This window comes from Hevea brasiliensis, chromosome 4, assembly GCF_030052815.1.
Source record: "Hevea brasiliensis isolate MT/VB/25A 57/8 chromosome 4, ASM3005281v1, whole genome shotgun sequence".
Lineage (NCBI taxonomy): Eukaryota > Viridiplantae > Streptophyta > Magnoliopsida > Malpighiales > Euphorbiaceae > Hevea > Hevea brasiliensis.
The window spans coordinates 24162026-24182152 of record NC_079496.1 but is presented as its reverse complement, the minus strand read 5'-3'; the positions used below and the strand labels follow the sequence as shown (position 1 = coordinate 24182152).

The 20127-nt window shown below is 33.6% G+C and overlaps 1 protein-coding gene across 1 annotated transcript; it reads left to right on the top strand.

Moving 5' to 3' along the window:
• Nucleotides 1–13567: 13567 nt before the first annotated feature.
• On the top strand, nt 13568–19413 carry LOC110672202 (F-box/kelch-repeat protein At1g55270-like). The gene is made up of 2 exons (XM_021834916.2): nt 13568–13930; nt 17542–19413. Exons 1-2 carry the CDS (start codon nt 13871–13873, stop codon nt 18790–18792), a joined length of 1311 nt encoding a protein of 436 aa, XP_021690608.2. The 5' UTR covers nt 13568–13870; the 3' UTR covers nt 18793–19413.
• The last annotated feature ends 714 nt before the right edge of the window (nt 19414–20127 follow it).

Here is a 20127-nt window from a genome sequence, read left to right as displayed (position 1 = left end):
TCATGCTAGGGACTTTGCAATTTAATTGCAAACCAAACCTATTTAATTAATCAATTAAACTCTTTAATTAATTAATTAAATCATATTTAAATAGGTGATAACTTGTGTATGTGTGTGACTTACTAGGCTCATCACTAATTGGCAATGAGACATGATATCAACTCTTAATATCATCAGAACTCTTTTTTACCATAAATGATTTCTCTAAATCATTTTATGAACCTCATAGACCATGGTTAACACCTAGCATAGCATGCCATGGCCACCCAATTAGTAATAAGGTTTACCTTAAATGAACCTATAATCATATGTTACCATGCACTAGAATCTCTCTGTTACAAAATCCCAACTCAAGCTGGAGTCATGGTTTATGTCAAACTCCATTTGCTATGAATATTATGTTCTTTTTTAATTCCAGTTCTTGATTAAAAAGATTTTCTCATCAGAAACTCTGTTCTGAATAAATCTATCTGTCCTGGCCAGGAACTTGAAACATCAAGAACAATTAAATGAACATAGGATTTTATCTCTATTTACTTAGAGGAACAGATTACATCTTGATCAACACCTACCTCCATATATAACTTGTAGGAGCCAACAGATGCCCATATACCCATACATAGTACAAGTATGAAAGCAGTATCAAACTCAAACTACCTATATACAAGATAACTGTGCTATCTCAGGTCTAAAGATTATATGCACTGATATGATTTATGACAAAACATTGACAAGAGTAAACTCCATGTGCTTATCATAAGTGTCACTGGTTCGGCCTACTTATCATTTATAAGTGCCTATCATGTTTGTTATATGGCATGAGACTCACCATTCCATCTTATTTATATCTCATATAAATAACTTGGGAACAAACATGAATACAATCTTTCTGGATAAGTCATGTCTTTATTATGAAGTATCCTTGATTGTGAACCTATTTATGATACTTTGACCTATTCCTCTCTCCTGTGAGGTGGTTGGTACTTTCTATCATCAGAACTACCTTAGAAGTCTATGGCATAGTCTACCCACTAAGCCCTAGTGCTCTTGGATGCCGAATTAAATTCCTCTGGCTTGGAAGTTTGGCCATCAGGAAGTACTGGAACTAGTAAACTGAGTTTCTCAAACAACGACTGTATAGAAGAAATTATTTTCTCCATACTTACATCAATTCTATTAAAGGCTATATCCATTTGCCTTCCTATGCCTTTTCCAAGACATCAGCGATGGTTGATGCAAGTTTTTCTTCATCAATATAAGGCATTTTGTGACACCTCATCAAGAACGTGCATGATAGTGAAACGTGAGATCTTCTGTCCCACTGGAAGTGCCAAAAATTATTTTCTTTTTGTGAAACAATTTTGTTGTCTAATAGCTTACAGTTGTGCAGGTGTGCCAGATACTGAGTATATTGTGCTTTGACTTCTCGAATCAAATGCTTGTGGGAACTGACTCTACTGTATGCAGCTTCATCAATCTTAAGAGTAACAGGTAATTAAAGGTAAGTGAACTGGAATTGAATGCTTTGATTGCTTAAAAGAAAAGTACAAGACTTGAAATTAAATGCAAGAGCTTTGAAAAAGTAAAAGACTAATAAAATAAAAATAAAAGATTACTAGAGTCTAGTTGAGTTGTTATTGTTTGATATTGTTGGGGGCTTTCACGTTGTACTATATTTGACTTTCATATTTTTGCCTACAGGTATCTAGGAGGCCTCTTGGAAGACTCTGGAACACACTTTGTCACATTTTGTAGTTACTTGTAATTATCTACCCACTCTTTGGAACTGTTTGAAACTACTGTTAACTCCTTCCTTTCAAAAACCATCTAATAACTACTATTAATTTAATTATTAATTATCTCAGGCCATAGATTAATTAAATTAATAAAATAAAATTAATTTAATTAATTTTTAGGCCTAAAAATAATTAATAAATAAAATAAATATTTTTAGTGTAAACAAAATTAAAAAAAATTACCATAAATCACAACAAACAAGCAATAGAATTAATCTAATTAGTAAAGATTGGAGCTCCCCTTCCTTATTAAACAGAATTTGACTATATTGGAAGCACTACATGATTATTTATCATGAATGCACCAAGCAAATATAGGAGAGTGCAGTCTTAAGATCGCCCAAAAAGAAAATCTCATCTTACTATGTGAAAGTTGAGTTGAAGATTCCCTGATCATAAATATAAAAAAAAAATTAATAAATAAATCAAAGCAAACAATGTAATTTAATCTCTTTATAAATAAATAAATATATACATATATGATAAGATAGATGTTAAGAAGATCTGAATGGTGTTTGATTCATTTATTAGAATTTAAAATAGCTTATTATAACTTATAGATTTCAATTTTTTTTAACATGCTAATTTGTATTAGAAGTCTATTAAAATATAAGATGTACAATTTGGGTTAAGAAACAAAAGAGAAACGGAGGCACAAACTAATGGCTATAGCAAGTTCATCCAACATTCCAAAACTCAATCAAATCCAAATAAATCAAACTAACTAACCCTTAATCAAATCAAACCAACCCACTGGAACAATCTTGTCCACCCAAGAACACTAGGAAAAGCAGAGAAAAACCAAAATTGTAGACGCTGCTGACCACCACCTTTGCTCACCATCGATGGAGAAGTTGAATTTGAGATTGATCCCAGTTAATATTACCAGCATTCCAAGGAGCACCAAACATTGCCTATCATAGATTAGCACCTGCCAAGCTCAAACTGTCCATTTTCTAAACCAAACATGCAACACAGCTCAACTGAATGAAGGAGGATGCCGCAGAGCTCACTGACCATCAACGATCAATAGAATGACCTCCCTAACTATAGTGTAGGAACAAGTCCTATAGTTTTTGAATAGCCAAAGCATGGACTATCACTCTATCGACGTTGAGCACCCAAATTGACTCAAGAATAGACATTAAATAGCAGCACAAGTATAAGCAACAAATACCCATATCCATGAATTTAAAACCAACAAACCTAGGAAACAAACCAACCTAAACCCATGAAGAACAACTTCCTCTTTGTAGATCATGGCTAGAAAACCCTCACCAAGACAATTTAGATACGCAACATACCTTTAAAAATAAAACTCTACAAAACCAAATCAAGGTGGGGAAGGAACCGAAGCTCAATTGGTGATATCACTCTCCATCTCCTACCCTTCAAAACCCTAAAATAAATTTGACTAAATCCTAGAGAAAACTTGAGAAAAGATTCGAGAGAAATTTCTCTCTCTAGATTTCTTGAGGGAGTTAGCTGTGTTATAGATTTCACTTTTCAATCAAAAGCCCATGGCATTGCTCATACACTCTCCTTCTTTGCCCTTAAAAATGGGGTTTGACTATAAATCAATTAAATAATAAGAGAAGACTCCACTAATCCCTTTCATCTTCTTTCGTCATGTTAATTAATCAAGAGTTTAAAATTAATGTGTAAATATTAAAAAAAAAACCTAGAAATCCCAAAAATTAAAAAAGGCATTAAATTAAAAAAAAAATATATGACTCCATGAATTTATTATTACTATAAATATAAATTGTATGCATCAATTTCCTATTTAGAAATCTTTTGTCTAAATTCAGTCTATTATAAGTTCAAGATATAGTAAAAAAAAAAAAAAATCTCCACATTATGACTTTGTCCAAGGGAACACAAAGCTGACTTTTATGAAAATGGATGGTGTTATTTTGACTAGATTTCCATTATAAGTGATGAATGTTAAAGAGTCTTAAGCAGACAAATTGGTAATACATGGACTGATAACAACCATAAGAATAAACCTACCAAAACATCTTCATGTGATTATGATTGTGATTAGGAAATGACCAATTAATCCTACTAAATTTTTAAAATTAAAATTTTATCTATAAATTTTATTATATTTTTTTTAAAAAAATTCGATTTACTCTTGTAATATTTGTCACAAAGACCTCTACAGTTTTATGTATATTTCATTTACATTTTTATACTATTTAATTTTAATCTTTATATCCTTGTCAAAATTTTATTTAATTTCTTTTTAATATTTATTTTAAATTTAAAAATAAATTTTTAATTCCACGCTGCATGTTGACATAGATCCTCTCTCACTAATCTTATTTTTCTTTCTTCTCTTCTTCTCACCTCTCTATCTCTTTGCCTTGTAAATCCAAATTCTCTCTACATGATTGAATTTATAGAAAAAAATATTTTTTTTTGACAATAGCCACTTAAATAAATTATTAAATACATTTTTTTTAAAAATTATCAATTAAAATTGTTGATATCTTTTTCATGTATCTTTTTATAAATTCCACATATTAAAGATTTTAATTGTATTAATTAATTAATGTCTTTTATTATAAACTATATAAATAAGTCTATAAATGAACCTATTATTTAAATTATAACCAAATTTAAATGAACTATTTATGAGCCGAAGTGAATGGAATCCAAAATTATTAAAACTCATATCTTTTATAAAAGTCTCAAAATAAGATTTAAGCAATTTGCTTGCTTCCATCATTTCATACTTAAACTTTAATTTAATACCATCCAAAGTCCTTTAGCTAGATTCTATTGAGTACTTTGACTAGAAACTAATCTGGATATGCATAGGAAGATTAAACACAATAAAACAATTTCTTTCTCTACCATATGGAGAAAACAGTCTCTCTAATTGTGGTTAAAATATTATCGATAACTCTTTCATTTCGTCTAATTTTTTTCTTTATTTTTGGACAGATCAAACTCAAAATTATTTTTTATTGTGTCTAATTTACCTAGGCATGTTTAAATCAACTTCTAGCTAGAGTACTCAGCTAAATTTGGTTAGAGGGACTTTGCGTGGTATTAAATTGAAGTTTGAGTATTTTTATGATACAAATTAAAGTTAAAAGATGATAATGAAACAACTATAAAATTAAGGGATCGTAGGTGAGGTTAAGCCCTCAATATAGTTAGATTGGTTAGACACTATCTGAGATGACCATAATAGTTACTAATTAATTGGAATGGTCAAAGTCAGGTAGGAAACTCACCAACAACCATTTATTCTAACATATCTATTAAAAGGGACTAGGCGAAATTACGTTTGTCTCACTGACAAGTTATAACTTTATTATAGTCTCTGATAACTTATTACAATAACATATTTATTAAAAGGCAAGTAAACTGAAATTGAATGCTTTGATTGCTTAAAAGGAAAGTACAACGCTTGAAATTAAATGCAAGAGTTTTGAAAAAATAAAATACTAATAAAATAAAGATAAAAGATTGCTGAAGTCTGGTTGAGTTGTTGTTTGATGTTGTTGAGGGGCTTTCATATTGCAGTATATTTGACTTTTATAGTTCTGCCTGCAAGTATCTGGAAGACTCTGAAATACATTTTATCACGTTCTGCAGTTACTTGTAGTCACCTATCCACTTCTTGGAACTACTTAGAATTGCTTGAAACTACTGTCAAGTCTCTCATTTTAGATAACCATCCAATAACCACCATTAATTTAATTATTAATTATCTCAAGCCATAGATTAATTAAATTAATAATATAAAATTAATTAAATTAATTCATGAAAAATTAATTTAATTAATTCTTAGGCCTAAAAATAATTAGTAAATAAAATGATTTTTTTTGTGTGTAAACAATTGCCTCTGCACCTAGATTGGTTTATTAAGCCATTTCAGGTGGATAATTAGAATACTAAATTTGGCTTATCTGTTGTTCAAAATCTGTAATAGATTCTACAGTATCTCCTATCATTTTCTTAGGCATTTTAAAATTTAAATTATCGCCATGACTCCAACTTTCAATAGAATTCTAATAATTGCAAATCACTCTTTCTCACAATATTAATGCCTCTTAAATCCATTTCACATTATCTTCTCCTTTTTCTCTATTCTTCCATAACTATCAAATTAAAATCCAATATCATCTCATTCCCTTTTTCCTCTTTCTTTCCTTCTCCATTTTTTGTCTCACGTTCGGCGTGCTTACCCATTCCTCGCTGTTCATCGCTCAACTCAGGTCATCGGCCATGGTGTGATTCTCCTCTAGCTTCCATTCACAATCGTCGATCCTTCTTTCTATGATTTCTCATTCAACAGGCTACCTTTCATTGCAGGATTCTCTTGTCCAGTCATCGACTGTTCATTGTCGAGCTACTTCCATAGTCACCGTTCATTAGCTCTTCTTCATTCTCAAAATTGATTTTAGGTAAGATTAAGAACTTTCATGACACTTTTGATGCTAATTTTATCATGCAGTAGTTGAGAATTGGAATGGGTCATGTTGATTATTTTTGGATTTGGAAATTTTGCAGGTACCTATAGTATGTTGATAAGTACCTGCATATTATTTACATTTGTTAAATACTGTATATTGAATTTGCATATTGATACATGTGTTTCCTGCTTGATTGTTGTTAGGAATGCATATTTGACATGCTCTTGTTATTTGTATTCGTAGAGATGGCATCAGGTTCCCCTTCAGGTTTGCAGGTACCGACTAGTACTCAGGTACCTACCCAGGACCCTGCCACCTCGAAGGTATCTATAGCTTCACAAGTACCAGCTCCCCTGCTGTAGTACCTCGACATCTGCATTTAAGTACCAGCACTTGGTGTAAGTACTTTTGTCACTTCTATGCCTGTTGGATGAATCTTCCTCTATTTTATATTATGTGCTTCGCCTACAAGTTGTGTTAATTATTGTGTTGGAAATTGGATAAATATTGAAAAACTAATTTTTTGGATGTTTGTATTGCATAAGAGACTCTGTCAAATCCTTACTGACCCACAAGTGTCTTTACAAGTACCTGGAACCTGATGCCTCTGCAGGTACTTCTGCAATTGCTTAACTTTCATCCGCTTTTGTTAAGGTTCCTGTAAGCACCTGCAGTCTCCAAAAACCATTGTACACTTGAAGAGCTAATTTCCTCAGGTGCTTTTCACAGATGCCTAACCTTATTTCTTTATTTTTATGTTTGCAGAGAATGTAAGTGTAGGTATCTAACCCTTCCTCGTCAAGCGTTAGTATCAAATACTAGGGAGTTGTCTATCCAGTCTTGCTCCAGAGCTACTTACTGACTCCAAGCTTCTTCCAAGAATTTTTTTGCATGTTGTAGTCATTATATCTTAATGTAATAAATTTAGCATATATGTAAATACTTGGATATTTGTTAAACAATAAGCCGTGTTTTGGCTTTTTATTTATTAATGAAAGTGGTAATGAAGCCTACTTATCACATCATTCCTCTATTTATTTTGCATAAGTGGCAATAATGCCTACTTAATTACACTTTAGCCGTTATGTCGGCGTTGTCTATTCAATTTTCTGCAGGGTCCTTAGGAAAAACCGTAAAGTCAGCCATTTGAGGCTGTGGGTTACCCTTGGCTATTTTATGCTTGGTGTTATCCCATCGGTTTTCTACAAGGTGCTACAACTTTGGACTTGTAGAATCGCGCCATTAGAACCGCTACCTTAAGAATCGAAGCAACATGAATTGTCATATAGGGAAATTGGACTGTAAGAGCATTAATTTCTCCAATATTGCCCCTCAGAGAAATTTTAGGCTAGTGCCTCCACGTTCTCTAATGCTCTTGGATGTCAAGTTTGGCTCTTCTAGCCTAAGGAACAGATCATTAGAAGCTGCAGGAACGTAGAGACCAAAATTTCCCTCTGTCACTTACAAGATTGAATTTGGCTTGTCCAGGGACTTGTTAATTGGAGTTGTGATGTTAAAAACCTAGACAATAAGAGCATTGAATCCCATGATGATGGTGTGACCATTGCCCCTTGAGTCTAGAGTCATTTGAGGAATTGTTGGTACCACTAGAATTAGAGCTACAGGTGCTGCCATCTGAGGGATTGGTGCAGTTGTTTGAGATCCTACATAGCAGACAATGTAATCCCTTTGAAGTTATTGCCCCCTAAGCTAAAGGAGCGAAAGGTCACCTGGGAAGTTTGCACCTGCTGAGGGGCTGATACCACTTGAGGACCTGTAACTACCTTTGCATCATAAACACTAGAGTAAGTGATTGGGTTAGTGTTTCTGAAATCTTGGGTGGAAACAACAGTTTTGCTGCTGGGGCAGTTGAGTTGAATTGGTATTCTTATTGGCTAGCCACCTATTCCTCTCTCTTATGAGGTGGCTAGTACTTTCTATCATTAGAACTACCTTGGTGAGTTTGTGGCAAAGTCTGCCTCTCGAGTTCTGTGGCGCTCTTGAATGCCGAATCAAATTCCTCTGGCCATCAGGAAGTACTAGAACTGATAAACTGAGTTTCTCAAACAATGACTGTATATAAGAAATTATTTTCTTCATACTTACATCAATTCTATCCAAGGCTATATCCATCCGCCTTCCTATGCCTTTTTCCAAGAAATCAATGATGGTTGATGCAAGTTTTTCTTTATCAATATAAGTCATTTTGTGACACCTCATTAAGAATGTGCATGATAGTGAAATGTGAGATCTTTTATTCCACCAGGCATGCCAAAAATTATTTTCTTTTTGGGAAGCAATTTAGCTATCTCATAGCTTATGGTTGTGCAGGTGTGCCAGATACTGAGTATATCACCTGGTATTGTGCTCTGACTTCTTGAATCAAACAATTGTGGGAACTAACTCTATTATACACAACTTCGTCAATCTCACGAATAACAGGTAATTAAAGGCAATGAATTGGAATTGAATGCTTTGATTGCTTAAAAGAAAAGTATAATACCTAAAATTAAATGCAAGAGCTTTGGAAAAATACAAGGCTGATGAAATAAAGATAAAAGACTATTAGAGTCTGGTTGAGTTATTGTTATTTGATATTGTTGGAGGCATTCACGTTGCAGTGTATCTGACTTTTATAGTTCTGTTTGCAACTCTGGGAGACTCTTGGAAGACTCTAAAACACACTTTGTCACATTCTGCAGTTACTTGTAGCCACCTGCCTCATTGGAATTGCTTAAAACTACTGTCAACTTCCTCCTTTTAGATAATCTTCCAATAACCACCATTAATTTAATTATTACTTATCTCAGGCCAGAGATTAATTAAATTAATAAAATAAAATAAATTAATTTCACAAAAAATTAATTTAATTAATTCTTAGATCTAAAAATAATTAATAAATAAAATGCTTATTTTTGGTGTAAACAAAATAAAAAAAACGTTACCATAAATCACAACAACCAACCAATAGAATTAATCTAATTGGTAAAGATAGGAGCTCCCCTTCCTTATTAAATAGAATTTGACTATGTTGGAAGCACTACATGATTATTTATTTTGAATGCACTAAGCTAATATAGGAGAGTGCATTCTTAAGATCACCCAAGAAGAAAATCTCATCTTACTAGGTGAATGTTGAGATGAAGATATCCTAATCATAAATATAGAAAAAAATTAATAAATAAATCAAAACAAACATTTTAATTTAATCTCTTTATAAATAAATAAATAAATACATACATACATATATGATAAGATAGATGTTAAGAAGAGAGCTGAAGGTGTTTGATTCCTTCATTAGAATTTAAAATAGCATATTATAACTTATAGATTTCTTTAACATGCTAATTTGTATTAGAAGTCTATTAAAAGACAAGATGTACAACTTGGGTCAAGATACAAAAGAGAAATAGAGGCACATACTAATGGCTATAGCAAGTTCACCCAACATTTCAAAACCCCATCAAATCCAAATAAATTAAATTAACTTACCCTTAACCAAATCAAACCAACCCACTAGAACAATCTTGTCCACCCTAGAACACTAGGAAAAATAGAGAAAAACCAAACTTGCAAATGTTGTCGACCACCACCTTTACTCACCATCGCTGGAGAAGCTGAATTTGAGATTGAACCCAATTAATATGGCTAGCATTCCAAGGAGCACCAAACATTGCCATCACAGATTAGCACCTCCCAAGCTCAAACCATGCATTTTCTTAACCAAACATGCAACACAGCTCAACTAAATGAAGGAGGATGCTGCAGAGCTCACTGACCATCAACGATCAACAGGATGGCCTCCCTAACTATAGCGTAGGAGCAAGTTCTGTAGTTATTTGATAAGTGCATAATTTATTAATTTTACTCCCATCACATTTAGTGTTTCTAGTGTGTTTTTATGCATAATTCAGTTAATTAAAGTATATTTATCATTTAGGAATATTTTTAGATAGTTGTTGGAATAATTGTGTTAAATGGAGAAATTTTAAGTATTTGACCTTTGCTGTATTTTTTCGATGTTTCTAAAGTTGTGGGTCTCCAAATTAAGTGTTGCTTAATCCATTGAAAAGCTAATATAGAGCTACAAATGATAAAGACAGACCAAAGCCCAAGTCAGTCTCTAAGGTTGATAAAATGAGCTATGGATCTATTGCAAAAGCCCAGACTTGATGTGTCACGACCAGTTTCAATATTTATTTTGTATCAGAAGTTCCAGACGTCCAAATGAAGCAAGCTCAAGCCCAATTGAACCTTAAGAGCCACCTCTACAACTTCTATGAGGGGCTGAAAGCGAGATGAGGCCGTTTTAATTGTAAAAAATGGCAATGAAGTCATCATTATGGGCTGGACCGTCTGTCAGAACCAGTCTTGATTTTTGAGCCATAACTTGGGCTGCAGAGCTTGGATTTGGGCAAATAAGTACCCGTTGAAAAGCTAAGAAATAGGGCTGCAACTTTCCTGAAGAAGGCAGAGGCAGATTCGAAAGGGAAGTGGCTGAAAAATGGTAGTGATTGCAGAGCTGCGAATTTGTTTCTTTTGAATTTCAAAACTTTTTTAAGTTTGATTCTCATCTTTGGGATTAGGTTTTTTATTATAAAGACCATCTTTGGGCAGCAGCCGTCACACATCATTCAACAGCTTCGAACACCATATAAGACCTTTATTCTCTATTCTCTTTTTAGTTTTCTTCTTTATTTTTCTTCAATTTTCTATAAGCCATAAACATGAGTGGTTAAGTTCTTAATTCAGTTCAAGGGATTCTAGTTCTTATGCGTGATTTGTGAGACCGAGTTCTTAATTTAATTTATGTCTTTTTGAATATCTATTATTTTCTAATTTCATTGTTTTTGATCTATTGAATGATTTGCTAAAAAGGCCTATTAGTTAATTATTTGATGAGATCAATTACTAGTTCGTCTTCATAATCCGTAATTGTTGTGTAAGATTGAACGTGAGTAGCAATTAGGTTTTATTGATTATGATCTAAGTTTTCGATAATAACCTAAGGAAACAATAGAATGAATTAAATGATTTATGCTTCATAAATTGTTCTTCAGCTTAACTACTTCCTTTTCTTAAAGTAATTATTAATTTGATGAGGATTGCTTAATACCAATTCAGTTAATAATTAGAGTCAATAAGAGTGTTGGGCTCGAGTTGATGAGTATAGGGAAGTTAGGGATTTTATCTCACTGTTTGGTAAATCTACGTTAAGTATTCAATAAGAGATAATTGTATTTCTTTTGTCTATAATCGAATCAATGCATTGGAATGTGAATTATCTTAGACTGAAGTTTGTTTAATTTGAGAGTTTCATATTTAATTTGTAGTTCTTAATTTCTGATTTTTGATTTCTTCTTTGGACTGCGAATTACCCTCCCCCCCCCCCCCCCCAACCTTTGTTTCTTTTTCCATTACACAAGTGCACGAAATTTAATAATTCAGTCTCTAGGGTTTGACTTGGATTTACCACTTACTGTAGAAAAATATTTCATAACTGGTAATTTCAGTTAATTTAATTTCTGGTGGATTCAATAGCCTTCAAGAAAGCTAAGAAATAGGGCTACAACTTTCTTGAAGAAGGCAAAGGCATATTCGAAAGGGAAGTGGCTGAAAAACGACAGTGATTGCAGAGCTGCAAATCTGTCTCTTTTGAATTTTAAAACTTTTCCAAGTTTGGCTCTCATCCTTGGGATTAGGTTTTTTATTATAAAGACCATCTTTGGGCAGCAGCTATCTCACATCATTCAGCAGCTTCGAACATCATAGAAGACCTTTATTCTCCATTCTCTTTTTAGCTTTCTTCTTTATTTTTCTTTAATTTTCTGTAAGCCATGAACATGAGTGGCTAAGTTCTTAATTCAGTTCAAGGGATTCTAGTTCTTATGCGTGATTTGTGAGACCGGGTTCTTAATTTAATTTATGTCTTTTTGAATATCTATTATTTTCTGATTTCATTGTTTTTGATCTATTGAATGATTTGCTAAAAATGCTTATTAGTTAATTGTTTGATGAAATCAATTGCTAGTTCATCTTTAAAATCCGTAATTGTTGTGTAAGATTGAACATGAGTAGCAATTAGGTTTTATTAATTATGATCCAAGTTTTCAATAATAACCTAAGGAAACAATAGGATGAATTAAATGATTTATGCTTCATAAATTGTTGTTTAGCTTAACTATTTCCTTTTCTTAAAGCAATTATTAATTTGATGAGAATTGCTTAATACCAATTCATTTAATAATTAGAGTCAATAAGAGTACTGGGCTCGAGTTGATGAGTATAGAGAAGTTAGGGTTTTACCTCGCTGTTTGGTAAATCTACGTTAAGTATTCAATAAGAGATAATTGTATTTCTTTTATCTATGATCGAATCAATGCATTGGAATGTGAATTACCTTGGACTGAAGTTTGTTTAATTTGAGAATTTCATATTTAATTTTAGTTCTTAATTTTTGACTTTTGATTTCTTCTTTGGACTGCGAATTACCCCCTTCCCAACCTTTATTTCTTTTTTTCATTACACAAGTGCACGAAATTTAATAATTCAATATCTAGGGTTCGATCTAGATTTACCACTTACTGTAAAAAAATATTTCATAACTGATAATTTCAGTTAATTTAATTTACAACTTAAAGCATATACTATCACTCTATTGACGTTGAGCACCCAAATTGACTCAAGAGTAGACATTAAACAACTGGATTAAGTATAAGCAACAAATGCCCATATCCATGAGGTTAAAACCAACAAACCCAATAAGCAAACCAACCCGAACCCGAACCCATAAAGAACAACTTCTTTTTTGCAGATCATTGCCAAAAAACCGCTACCAAGACAATTCAGATATGCAACATACCTTTAAAATTAGAACTCTACAAAATCAACTCAGGGTGAGGAAGGAACCTAAGCTCAGTTGGAGAAATCACTCTTTTTCCCCTACTCCTAAAAACACTGAAATAAATTTGTCTAAACTAGAGAAAACCTAAGATAAGATTCAAGAGAAATTTCTCTCTCTAGATTTCTTAAGGGAGTTAGCCGTGTTATAGATTTCATTTTTCAATAAAAAGCCCATGGCATTGCTCATACACTCTTCTTCTTTGCCCTCCAAAAATGGGGTTTGACTATAAATCAATTAAATAATAACAGAAGACTCCACTAATCCCTTTCATCTTCTTTCATCATATTAATTAATCAAGAGCTTAAAATTAATGCGTAAATATAAAAAAAAAAAAACCTAGAAATCCCAAAAATTAAAAAAGGCATTAAATTAAAAAAAAAAAAACACTCCTCTTCATAGAAAACTCTACAATAAAGAAGTTGAATGAAGCACCCCATGGTTTCAGCTGTTTGTGTGAGAGAGAGAGAGAGAGAGAGCTTTAACGTTTTGTAGCTCTGAAGTTCCAGGAACTCATTTTCAATTCTTTCCTTCTTTTTTGTTGTTTCTTTGTTTGCATTTGTGGAGGTTAGAAACGACAATATCAACAACAAACCGGGCAATCCTGTTTTTGACTATTGAATCTCTCTCTCTCTCTCTCTCTCTCTCTCTCTCTCACAATTACCTTTCTTGATCTGGGCCTCAACAAACGTTTCTTTCTGACTTCTAATTTTTCCTATATGAATCTCTGCTGCTAAACCATGGAACACCAACAACAATCATCAAATGCTCCAAGAGGCTTTAGAGTTCAAGCTCCGCTAGTAAGCCCACTTGATCTTCATTGCCTTGTTCTTGATTGTTCTTCTTGTTTTTTGCTAGATTTTTGAGATGTTTTAGATGCCCAGTTGTTGAATTCTGTGAGAAATTTGAATTCTTTCCTAGGATTTATGGGATGTACGTTTCCTTGATTGCTTGCATTTTGTTGCTGGGTTGTTGCTTTTGTGCTGTTTTTGAAGGCATCCGGATAGAATGACTAGTTTATTGAGCAATTCGGAATTAAAATTTGGGACTCTAAATTGGTATGCAGTTTGAGAATTGGTTGGAAATTTTTGGTTACTTGCATTTATAGGTATTGGGGTTTTGTTTTTGTTGTTTTCTTGAAGATACCTAGACAAAAAGGACGTGCTAATTTTGCACTTTGAGCAGAATTCGTGCTATTTTTGCTTGCGGATTTGAGAGTGTGTTGATTTTCAATCAATCTGCTTTTTTTTCTCTCTCTCTCTCTAAAAGTCGTGCGCTAATTCTTATTTGAATGAAGGAACTTTTTATTTATTTTTTTGAGAAGAATGTTGAATTGGATATTGTTATGAACCAGAGTTTTAGAAGTTGTAGAAGAAGAGAAATCAAGAAAGGTAGAGAAGCACAAAGAAGAAATCAGAGAGAAGAAGCTATCATTATCTCATTCAATGAACTACAATTATAGAAATACAATTATTTATATGCAATTGAATATAACAGAGTAACAGAAATACAACAAACTCAATAACGGTTCCAACTCAGCATAACGACTCCCTCTCTTTCCTTCAGCGTCTTAACCGCTTTAGACAATCAAAATTCTTCAAACGTTGAGAATGTTACTTCTCTCCTTGCCGCAATACGTCACACCACTTCAGTCTGCAACAGATATGCATGTGAATGAATATTTTCTCTTTTGCTTTTGTAACCTCTGAGTTAACTTCTTAAGTGTTCAACTGTTATCTCTAACTTGTAAAGTTCATGTGCTTTGTATGTATAGCTGCTGTGGACGGGATTCTACTGCATTTAGTTTGATTATATTAGTTTAGTCTTTTTAAAAAGCATGTTGAGTTAGACATAACAGTTTTGCCAGAAGCATGAGATTGAAAGTGCAATATGTGAATTTTATCTTATTTTATTTTTTTGGGTTTTGGTTGGGGGTGGGGGGGGGGGGGGTGGTGTGGTGGGGGTGTGGGGATAAGCATATAACTGTGGGAGTATGATGGAGCATCTTCAAAATTAATCAAGGATTTCTTATTTCTTATATATGTATATTTTCTATGGATCTATATCTATACATTTTTTGAGCTTCTGGCCGACTAAGCATTCACAGGATGGCTCTATGTTTGGCTTCATTCCATGAAAGTAAGAAAAATAACATGTTGAACTCGAGCCATACCTGATGAAAATGGAGGAGCATGAGGGTAAATTATAAGCATATAACTGTGGTAGTATGATGGAGCATCTTCAAAATTAATCGAGGATTTCTTAATTCGTATGTATGTATATTTACTGGGGATCTACATGTATACATCGTTTGAGCTTCTTGTAGACTTAGTATTCACAGGATGTCTATACGTTTCGCTTCATTCCATGAATTTAAGAAAAATAACATGTTGAACTCGAGCCTTACCTGAGGAAAATGGAGGAGTATGAAGGTAAATTATACAGTATGCCAGGTGCACTAGAAAATAGTATGTTCTCTCTTACATTTATGTGGGATCCCCCCTCCACAAGTTCAGCTAGACCTAGACCCCTATGTATTTGTCAGTGCAGGGCACACTATATTCTGGTGTGCTTGGTGAACTGAATTATGGTTAAGTATGAGAGCCAACTTATCTTAGATAGGAGATGACTCCAATTTAGACCCGTTTGTCTTAATAAAATTGGTGATAAAGTAAAATTTGTTCTTCTGCATGTTTATTGTTGCATGCTAGTGGTACTTATTGGGATTAATGCTTATAAAATGTTTGGGAAGATAATAACATACACAACAATTTCTCCTGGTGTGTGTCTTATGTGCTATAGTAGCGTTGAGTCTCATGCTTGTCTACTTTTTACACTACTTGTTCATCTGGCAATTGATAGGCTCTTGATATTTTTTGAATAGTGGCTGCTTTGCCTTCCCAGCATGGAAGTTTTACGGGATGTTGGAAAGTAGAGGATGCTTAAAGGTGGGGGTGTGAATTATTCAATTATAACTGAACCCAACCGAAGAAATTTATTTATTTTGATAGGAGTAACTTCGTTCGGTTCGGTTATCGATTAGTAATTCCTAAAATTTTTGCTTTTTGATTGGTTCCATTACTTTTGATTTGGTAATCAAACTAACGAAAGTAACAGAATTTTTATTAATAATATATTAATTATAATTTTATTAGTAACATTATAATTATTATTTTCATAATTGTATTAAGTATATTTAATTTATAATTATTCTTTTATTAAAAATAAATCATATTTATTATTTTTATGAATAAAAAATGATTATAAATATATTTTTATGAACATTTTATTAATATATATATATATATATCAATTAGTTCGCTTATAGCCAATAACTGACTGAATATTTTTTTGTTTCGGTCAGGTTTGGGTTTCTCTCAATTTTTGTTCGGTTCGGTTATGATTTTAAAGTTGTTTAAAATTTGGGTTAGTCAAAATTTTAGTTCGGTTAATCAAATGCACACCCCCTACTTATAGGTTATTTTTGTGCTTTGTTAATTAGTGCTTTGGTATTCTAGGGTTTTAACCATGGCTTTATACCTCTTATGTGATTGAGGCTAAAATTGGATTGCCTGACAATTTGCTATTGCAACAGCTAAAAGAAACTCTGATTTTAGACATAGCTAGAAGGAAGAGAAATATCTCCTTAGTTGATTTCAATTAGCTCGATACTAACACTTTTAAATTGAGTATGGGCATCAGTTAGTATCGTAAGATTTTTCTTTCTTTTTTTTTTTTAAAGCATTTTGTAATGTTTTGTTTTTAGCATCTTTAAGTTGTGTCTGTGGTCAATATCCAGTGTCATTGCAGAGCATTACATTTCTCTCTCTCTTAATTGAGAAGATGATTCCTTATCATCCTTGTATTTGTTTTTCTATTTTTTTTATTGTAATAAATTCTTTCTCCACAGAAAAAGAAAGAAAAAAAAAAGGGTTAGAAAAAGAAAGAAAAAAAAGGGTTACTTATGCTTTTTTCCTTGCTGATGTCATGTAACTAAATGATACTAGTGTGACCTTGGATCCAAAGGTATCCTGCAAATTCTGGTCTTTCTGCTTTATGTAATAATTATGTTTCTTATCAATATCAATAGTTTCTTGTATATTTTCTTGTCAAACCTGGGAATGATTCAGAATAAGCTTTGCTTAGATGATAATTATTTTCTACATATATTAATAATAAGTGATAAATATGATATTGGAGCTATTTCCCAATGATCTGTTCATCAAATTAAATCCAATTTGTTGTTATCTAGATATCCAGACTCCAGAGGTTATAGTCCTGTATCCTTTTTGATTGAAACCTCAACATTGTTTCTAAGAATAAACATATAAGCAGTAATTAATTATATAAATATTTTTCTGTGCGACATATGTGCTACTTTTCTTGTATGATAACATAAATATTATTCCAGGTTGATTCTGTATCATGTTATTGCAAAGTGGACTCTGGACTAAAAACAGTTGCTGAGGCGAGGAAGTTTGTCCGTGGATCAAAACTTTGCATCCAGCCTGACATAAATCCTAATGCACACAAAAGTAAAAATTTGCGCAGGGAGAGGACGCGAGTGCAGCCACCACTCCTGCCTGGCCTTCCTGATGATCTTGCCATTGCATGTCTGATTCGAGTGCCCCGAGCTGAACATCGAAAACTTCGTTTAGTTTGTAAGAGATGGTACCGCCTACTGGCTGGAAATTTTTTCTATTCTCTTAGGAAAAGTCTAGGAATGGCTGAGGAGTGGGTTTATGTCATCAAGCGAGATCGTGATGGAAAGATCTCATGGAATGCTTTTGATCCTGTCTATCAGCTATGGCAGCCACTTCCACCTGTTCCCCGGGAATATTCTGAAGCCCTTGGTTTTGGCTGTGCTGTTCTAAGTGGTTGCCACCTATATTTATTTGGAGGGAAGGATCCACTCAGAGGGTCCATGAGACGCGTCATTTTCTACAGTGCCCGGACTAATAAATGGCATAGGGCACCAGACATGCTTCGTAAACGTCATTTCTTTGGCTCATGTGTTATAAATAACTGCCTATATGTAGCTGGTGGAGAATGTGAAGGAATCCAAAGGACTCTGCGTTCAGCTGAAGTTTATGACCCTAACAAGAACCGGTGGAGCTTTATTTCAGATATGAGCACAGCTATGGTGCCATTTATTGGTGTAGTTTATGATGGAAAGTGGTTTCTAAAAGGCCTTGGGTCCCACCGAGAGGTCTTGAGTGAAGCCTATGAACCTGAAACTAATAGCTGGACCCCAGTAAGTGATGGGATGGTTGCTGGTTGGCGTAATCCTAGCATCTCTTTAAATGGACAGCTCTATGCTTTGGATTGCAGGGATGGCTGCAAGCTTAGGGTTTATGATGGAGCCTCAGATTCGTGGAACAAGTTTATAGATAGCAAGCTCCATCTGGGGAGCTCTCACGCTTTGGAGGCTGCTGCTCTTGTTCCCCTCAATGGGAAGCTTTGCATTGTGCGTAACAACATGAGCATTAGTCTGGTTGATGTTTCCAGTCCTGACAAACATGTAGAGAGTAACCCTCATGTTTGGGAGAATATAGCTGGCAGAGGTCATTTCAGGACTCTTGTAAAAAATATATTGTCGAGTATTGCTGGTCGAGGTGGTTTGAAAAGTCACATCGTCCACTGCCAGGTGCTTCAAGCATGAAGACCAGAACCATTTTGGATTTGCTTGCCATAGACATTCCTGCATTTTCATCAATTTGTTATGATAGGTTCATCACATTTGCAGTTCACTGATACTAGGGTCTGCTCTTCCCAAACCAAAAGGGTGTGTTACTGTGGTAATTTTCAGTTGTTTATAGTTGATGTTGAATCAACGATTATCTGCCCTGGCCTTGGGTTTTGATGTTCACACAACATATTGTGAAGCTTGAAGAAATGGAAAATGATGATTTGCTTGTGGATGAATTTGAAAATCAGGGATGAAGATGGATGAGGAGGAATCGTTGTCCACTTCTAGATTGAAACAGGAAGCTGTGATGCATTATCTGTTTTGACAGAAGCTGCAAGGCGAGGACAATTCACTGTTGATTTCGGTAATATATGAGGTCATTTCTTTACATCTATGAACAGAGAGCAGGTACTTGTAAATCTTTGGTTATTTGGTCTAGGGCCAATTTCCTTTTGTTGTGGGATCTATTCCTAGTGGCATGTAATCTTTGATATGCTTTGTGTATGTAAATGGGGGTTATTAAGAATTAGACAATGTATACTTAGATTACATCTCAAATTCTCAATTGATTTGAATCAACTGTTTTTTCCACTCTGTTAGGAGCATGCTGATCTGTACTGCACATTGCTAGCCTTATGAAAAAAAAAATGATCAGGAAGCTGAACAGTTGAAAATTTTTTTCTATTTTATATTAGCATTATCTTATTTCTCATTGAAATCCATAGAGAACCCCACAATGGGAATGTGATTGTTAACTCTATTGTAGTCTATTCATCATTGGAAAATATGTAGAATAGTTCTTTCAAGAAAGCTCAAACGTTATGATTGATCATATTTGCCAATACCAACACATTCCACTCTGCAACAACACTCCCTGTAAATAGACTGATATATATATATATATATATATATATATATATATATATATATATATATAGTTGAATCTTCTTGTACAATCTTGATCAACTTGCAGTACTGAATTTTCAGTTTAATGTGGAAGTTCTTGATGAAAGCATCAGCCAGTTTATTGATGTCTCCTCTCTCATCCTCTGCAATCAGTTGTTTTATTGCACCTTTCATTTTCGCATCCCTCTCCTTGTCATCTATTTCATAGCCACTGCAAATAGGAATCTCCTGTGATCCTCAATTGAAGCTCAATGAGATAGCAGAGAGAGAGAGTGGTGAAAGGAATGTGCTTTAAGGCTTGCTTGCCCTGTGATGGCTAGAAAGCAATACCTTCTAGTTAGAAGCACAAGCTGCACATGTGCAACAGCAAAAGAAAGATTAAAGAAGTTAGAAAGAATCTAG